Source organism: Oncorhynchus mykiss, chromosome 16, assembly GCF_013265735.2.
Source record: "Oncorhynchus mykiss isolate Arlee chromosome 16, USDA_OmykA_1.1, whole genome shotgun sequence".
NCBI lineage: Eukaryota > Metazoa > Chordata > Actinopteri > Salmoniformes > Salmonidae > Oncorhynchus > Oncorhynchus mykiss.
The window spans coordinates 20,706,895-20,713,709 of record NC_048580.1 but is presented as its reverse complement, the minus strand read 5'-3'; the positions used below and the strand labels follow the sequence as shown (position 1 = coordinate 20,713,709).

Sequence of the window (6,815 nt, the reverse complement as noted above, 5' to 3'; positions counted from 1 at the left end):
ATTTGTATGGGTTACCTTTAGACAATGTTTTCGTCACCGATTTTCGGGATGTCTCCTGGTCTGACTAACAGCGCTGTAGCTCTGCCAATTTCCACCGCAGATGTGGAAGGGAGACATGGGCGGATCTGGTGGATTGAGACGCAGCCCATACAAAAAACATATCTCTAGCTTAAACTGACTGGATGGGGATTTTGTATTATGTTGCTTAGATTGACGCACCGGTGCGTCAATAGACTCTAGGGGTAACTTCCTGACAATTCCCAGTGTCTGATAGGGTGCAGTAGTCACTGCTGCTGTTCACGTTGCTGTACCAGGCACTCTCCCGCTCCAGAGATGTGGTGCTGTGCAGCCAACACCCCGAGTCTGCTTCGATGGTGCTCTCTGGCTCACTCAGAGACACACTCTTCAGTGGGCCTCTGGGTGCCGGGAGTGGTGACCTCAGAGATACAGCATAAGCAATGCCCAGGAAAAGCGCATCAGACGCTGGGTTAGACAGGTTGTCGCTGGGGCCCTCCTGGATCATGTGATGGGGCACCAGTGAGGAGTGGTCATCATCCCGGACCGGTATGGTCTCAGTCAGGGTGTCGATTTGCAAGGTTTCCTCTGTCTTGAATAAGTCTGCCCCAGAGCCTGGGGTCACAACCCAGCTCTACAACCACAATCACCACAGAGTGTGTTAGTGTAATGTTCACGTCTCGTTGAGAAGTATTAAATGCATCAAGGGTGACATAAGTCTTTCTTACCCTGAAGTCCCCCTCGCAGTCAGCGTAAAGGGACTGGAAGTATGGTGCTGGAGTTGGGATGAAGGTGGATTTATTCAACCTGCAATATATGAGACGTATCCACACCCCATGAATTACATGATAAAAGACATGCATCTGTTCTTCCACCCACTGTAGATGTCACCAAAGGTAAGGTAATCCAAACATACCTTACAATTGGAATATAGCACAGAATTAGCAGTACTGGAACCAGCACACATAAGATGGCAGTAAATGTGTTTGTTGGAAATTCTCCGACTAAGGGGACAAAGAACATTGTAACAGCATTAGCCTGTAGAAACACAGCACAGGCAAGGAGTGGGCTCAAATTGTTCTAGTAAAGTGCCTAATGTCTTGACGGAACCATACCTTTTTGTGTGGGATCAGTCCTCCAACGAACCTCCGTTGCCCATTCACTCCACTGGCCTTGATACTGTTGTTGGTTGGGGATGGACCTCACGTTTACAATGTACTCTGTGTCTGGCTCAAAATTTTCATTGTTCACTGAGATGTTAGTTGAGTGGCAAACTTCGACAACCTGTGGGGGAAAATACGAGGAAATAGATCCATTTATTCTCCGGCTTTATTTTAGAAACATCTTTAGCCGTATTTGAGTGTCTTACTTTGTCTTGGTGGCCACTTCTGTAGAAGCAGAGTTGATACTTCAGGTTGTCAGACAGAAGATTGCCAAATTGTAGATATTTCTCATAGCCACTCATCCAGGTAACACGGTGTTGACTTGACATCCGGTTGACGGTGAGATTGAATGGTGCATTGGGTTTGACTGGGGAGAGAAAGACACTTATGTCAAAGATTTGGGATGGAATTAAAGTGTCCACAAAAAGAAAAGCTTCCCACAGCCGGTCTGCTCAATGGGCAGCATTAAGCGGTCGTCTACGGCAGCAGGTTGACGAGGGCGGCATTTTCGGAGCTAAACTGACACAAGACGCACCTCCAACAACAACATTTAAAATCTCACATAATTCTGCCCAAAAACAATGACAATTTCTCTCAACCAGTGGCATATGTGTTTTTTAGGTGAGCGCTGATGCCGCCCTGTGATAAGCAGTGTCCATTCCCAGCGCGCCTATCCAGGGTGCTGTTGGAGAGAAGCATCGCTGCGCCGCTCCACCAACGTTACGCAAAAAAATAATCTCACATAAATTATGTAGCAGATATAGGATATGGTTGAAAGAGTATGTAGACTTTTCTTTAGCTCACAGGCTGGAGATAAAATGTATGACAATGTAATAAGATGGACACTTTTTTACATCGTGCAGGTTTCTCTGATCAAATAGCCTAACCTAAATGACGATAAATCAAATAAAAAATGTGCTGTCATGTTAACAAACAACATCTCCTAAAAACAGGACAGGTCAAAGTAAAATGGACAATATGTCATGGACAATCACAACTGTTGTCCAGGAGTTTCACCCCATTGTCATGATCAGTGGTTTCAAGTTTGTATCCGTATCCAACTTTTATTCAGAACCACAAAATTAACCTGATGTCAACGCCCTGGAAAATATGTAATTGAAACATATGAAAAATACCTTTTCACTTTTCATTCAAGACCTAAATTGAACCTAACTTCAACGTCTGGAAAATACGTCTTTATGACATCTTTTCAACTTAATTTTGCCTACTGGGACTATTCTAGTTTTGGGGGGCAGCATTTTTTGGTCTAGCCTAGGGTGGCAGAATTGCAAGGACTGGCCGGTTATGCTTTACTTCACAGTGCCCTTATTACTGTGTACTGATTCCTGTAATTACAGTGTACCAAGTATTGTCATTATTCATTATTACGCTGTAGTTACAATACTTGTTATACTGTAATTACTTGAGTTAGTTGCACAGTAATAATGACACTGTCAAAGTAAAGTGTTACTTAGCTTCCCGAACCAACAACTTCAACAAGTAGCTATGCTTGTCAATTAAAGTTTGCATATGGGTAGGCATATCACAAAGTCATGTTTTGTATTGTAATTCCGTAATAAGCACTTACTATGCTTTACTGGCATGTATTCCTTATCCAGCAAGGTGGCGCTTACATGTCCATTGCTTCTGTTGTGATAGAGAGTGATCTTAAATCTTGAAGTGTCAAAAAAAAAATCGGACTCCTCATCAGGATCTGGATCAACGTCAGGATCTGGATGGGAAGTGTCCAATGAACAGGAGTAATAGCCATCGGTTGTCTTCAGCTTCCCACTGTGTAATGAGTGGAAGTGAACAGGAAACAAATAAAGCGGGAAACAATATGAAGTCATAACATATCATTTACACACATTGCCTCAGTGTGTACTGTGTATACTATACAGTGGTTCTTAACCTGGGGTACATGGCCTATCCACAGGGGGTACTTGGGAAGAATAATAAGAACATAGCCCACTGCTAAAATGCACATGAGGGGTTACTTAGTCGGTACTCCAGGCAGAGCAAATGTGGTAGGGGGGTAGACTAGGGGTACATTAACCAAAAAAGGTTGAGAACCACTATACTAATACATTTAAATGAATGTACTCAAGTTTTAGCAATACGAAATAGTGGGGGTCTCACCCATCAAATACCGTCCCGAAAGAGAGGTCCTCAATGCGCAGCCAGTAAGAGGACTGGTCTGTATGAGCAACCTCTGGCAGGATGCTCAGGGAACAGTTAATGGTGAACAGGTAATCACTTACACAGTCAAGGCTATATTCATGACCTGGAAGAGTCCACATGAAATACAACTGTATAAGCACTGAAATCACACAATGGTGCTTTACACCAGGGTTTCCCAAACTCGGTCATGGGGCCCCTCCTGGGTGCACGTTTAGTTTTGAAAGCTTAATGATGAGTTGGTTATTTGAATAAGATGTGTAGTGCTAGGGCAAAAAAACTAAAACGTGCACCAAGGGGGGGGGGGGGGGGGGGGGGCTCAGGACTGAGTTTGGAAAACCCTGCTACACTAACCACAATATCCTTATCTCGCACACCACAGAGAAATACACATTTCACATACAAATTCAAAAACAATATGTAAAATATATAAATGACGTGTTTTGATGCACTGTAGGATTAAACAGAGGTGTGACCAAATTAATACGCTTCCTTACCAAGAAATACAAAATGTATTTAGCAAAGAATGAATTACATGTGTGTTACATCACATTTATTTCACACAGAATCTGTAATGGCTTGCAAACCATTACAGACTACACACAGACACCCTCAACTTACAATAGTCATCAGTCAATATTACATTTATTTGATAATATGGTAATATTTTGTTTCTCATATTTAAAGTTGATCATTTATTCTCCAAATTGTTTAACTGTAAACCCATGTCATTTGTTGTTATATATATTTTTTTTTAAAGATTTACTCTTGTTCTTGATCAGTGGAACTAAACCTGACACATGTGATGGTGATAAGTGAGTTAATTAACACAAAGCTTACAAAAAAGAGGCGAGTTCAGCAGGACACATTTTGGAATGTTCAGATAGAAATAGCTTACGTAGAACAAACATGCATCTCTGCCATGTAGAACAAAGGAATCATGTCTGCTCTATTCATGGCATTTCTGTCTGCAACATTCGACAACGTTTAGCAACTGAACGTGGCCCAGGTGTGTGCCAGGTTTTTCAAAAGGGTATGTCTTGTAGGCTTCTGCTAATGTGGTGTTATACAAGCAGTAGAACTGTTTATCAAGTTAGATCAATGTTCATTGTAAATGAGGTGTTTACCTGTTGTGGTATGATTCCCATTCAGGCAGACGATACTGTAAGACAGGACAATGGTGAGGAGCAGCCACATACTTCTGTATTCCCTGGGACACGTCTGTTGTTAACATCGATCAGGTATGGCATTACGTTGCTCTACTTTGACCTGACCTGGTCTTGTACAAAAAGGAGCTTGACTGAGGTCTCTATGACAAAACAACTTGATGCCTGAAACTGAAAGTGGGAGGAGGATCCAGATTGTGACTTTATTCGGATAGCTATCACCCGCCGCTGTTGTATGAGGTGGAGGATGTGTTTTTTTTTTTTTTTATAAGAGCAGTTTGTGGGGGACTTGAAGAGTTGATTAAGTGGGTGGTGTGCTCTGTAACCGTCATTCAACTTTAAATAGATTCAACACTAACATACAGTGTAAAATGTGTAGAGCAAAGAGCTATTGAGTTGTCAGATGATTGACAGTTGCCTGCTTTAATTAAGAGTTTATCATCCACTTTGTTTAAATAATATCTATATTTAATTAAATAAAAACAATTCTGTTGACCTTTGACATTTAGTTTGGTTATAATGGTAATTAACTGTGTGATCTTTTTTGTAGGCAAGCCTGATATTCCTCTATTCTTGGTGGGAATTACATAAACAATAATAACATTGATCATACTGTCTGTACAGTATACACTTACATTCAGTCTCTTACCAATAAACAAACTTCTGTAACTATCCATAGTAATTGCAGTGAGGGGAGTGTTCGTGTTCGAATGACTGTGATCTGTATCTTTAATCTATTCTTGTCACCACAGTATCTTCAGTCTCTTCTTGCCATCTCAGCCATCATGCCATGCCAAGTCTGCTTGTTTGTGAAGATACAAAGACGATATTGGATGAAAAAAAAGCACTCATAATTGTGTATTTATATATTTTCATATGTATATGGCACTGGATAAGAGGAACGAGCACATATTGTAGTAGAAAAAAAGATATAGAATAAGAAGGAGATGTTTGCGCTCTGTAGAGAGCGGGGATGTGTGAGTGAAATAGCGTGAGTAAATGTGTTTTTGTGGTGGTGCATGATTCTACACTGAACAAAAATATGAACCTTTACATGTTGGTCCCATGTTTCCTGAGCTGAAATAATTGTGTTTTATTTCATTTCACCAGGTAGGCCAGTTGAGAACAAGTTCTCATTTACAACTGCGACCTGGCCAAGATAAAGCAAAGCAGTGTGACACAAACAACAACACAGACTTACACATGGAATAAAGAAACATACAATCAATAACACAATGTAAAAAAAAGATCTCCCTCGCCCTCCATTTGGCAAGTCTGACCATATTTCTATCCTCCTGATTCCTGCTTACAAGCTAAAATTAAAGCAGGAAGCACCAATGACTAGATCAATAAAAAAGTGGTCAGATGAAGCAGATGCTAAGCTACAGGACTGTTTTGCTAGCACAGACTGGAATATGTTCCGGGATTCCTCCGATGGCATTGAGGAGTAAACCACATCAGTCATTGGCTTCATCAATAAGTGCATCGATGACGTTGTCCCCCACAGTGACCGTACGTACATACAGTGCCTTGCGAAAGTATTCGGCCCCCTTGAACTTTGCGACCTTTTGCCACATTTCAGGCTTCAAACATAAAGATATAAAACTGTATTTTTTTGTGAAGAATCAACAACAAGTGGGACACAATCATGAAGTGGAACGACATTTATTGGATATTTCAAACTTTTTTAACAAATCAAAAACTGAAAAATTGGGCGTGCAAAATTATTCAGCCCCTTTACTTTCAGTGCAGCAAACTCTCTCCAGAAGTTCAGTGAGGATCTCTGAATGATCCAATGTTGACCTAAATGACTAATGATGATAAATACAATCCACCTGTGTGTAATCAAGTCTCCGTATAAATGCACCTGCACTGTGATAGTCTCAGAGGTCCGTTAAAAGCGCAGAGAGCATCATGAAGAACAAGGAACACACCAGGCAGGTCCGAGATACTGTTGTGAAGAAGTTTAAAGCCGGATTTGGATACAAAAAGATTTCCCAAGCTTTAAACATCCCAAGGAGCACTGTGCAAGCGATAATATTGAAATGGAAGGAGTATCAGACCACTGCAAATCTACCAAGACCTGGCCGTCCCTCTAAACTTTCAGCTCATACAAGGAGAAGACTGATCAGAGATGCAGCCAAGAGGCCCATGATCACTCTGGATGAACTGCAGAGATCTACAGCTGAGGTGGGAGACTGTCCATAGGACAACAATCAGTCGTATATTGCACAAATCTGCCCTTTATGGAAGAGTGGCAAGAAGAAAGCCATTTCTTAAAGATATCCATAAA

The 6,815-nt window shown here is 41.3% G+C and overlaps 1 protein-coding gene across 1 annotated transcript; it reads right to left on the bottom strand.

The window, feature by feature from the left end:
- Positions 1–4,681, bottom strand: LOC110492884 (interleukin-21 receptor). The gene is made up of 8 exons (XM_021567356.2): positions 4,484–4,681; positions 3,318–3,462; positions 2,767–2,969; positions 1,385–1,545; positions 1,131–1,299; positions 932–1,019; positions 744–822; positions 1–649 (listed from the first exon to the last, which is right to left on the bottom strand). Exons 1-8 carry the CDS (start codon positions 4,551–4,553, stop codon positions 227–229), a joined length of 1,338 nt encoding a protein of 445 aa, XP_021423031.2. The 5' UTR covers positions 4,554–4,681; the 3' UTR covers positions 1–226.
- Between the last annotated feature and the right edge of the window lie 2,134 nt (positions 4,682–6,815).

Coding starts and splice junctions, on each gene's coding strand:
- LOC110492884 (XM_021567356.2), bottom strand. CDS start 4,553: ATGTGGCTGCTCCTCACCATTGTCCTGTCTTACAGTATCGTCTGCCTG. Junction 1,300..1,384: donor GAAGTGGCCACCAAGACAAA/GTAAGACACTCA, acceptor TTTCCCCCACAG/GTTGTCGAAGTTTGCCACTC. Junction 650..743: donor ACTGCGAGGGGGACTTCAGG/GTAAGAAAGACT, acceptor TTGTGGTTGTAG/AGCTGGGTTGTGACCCCAGG.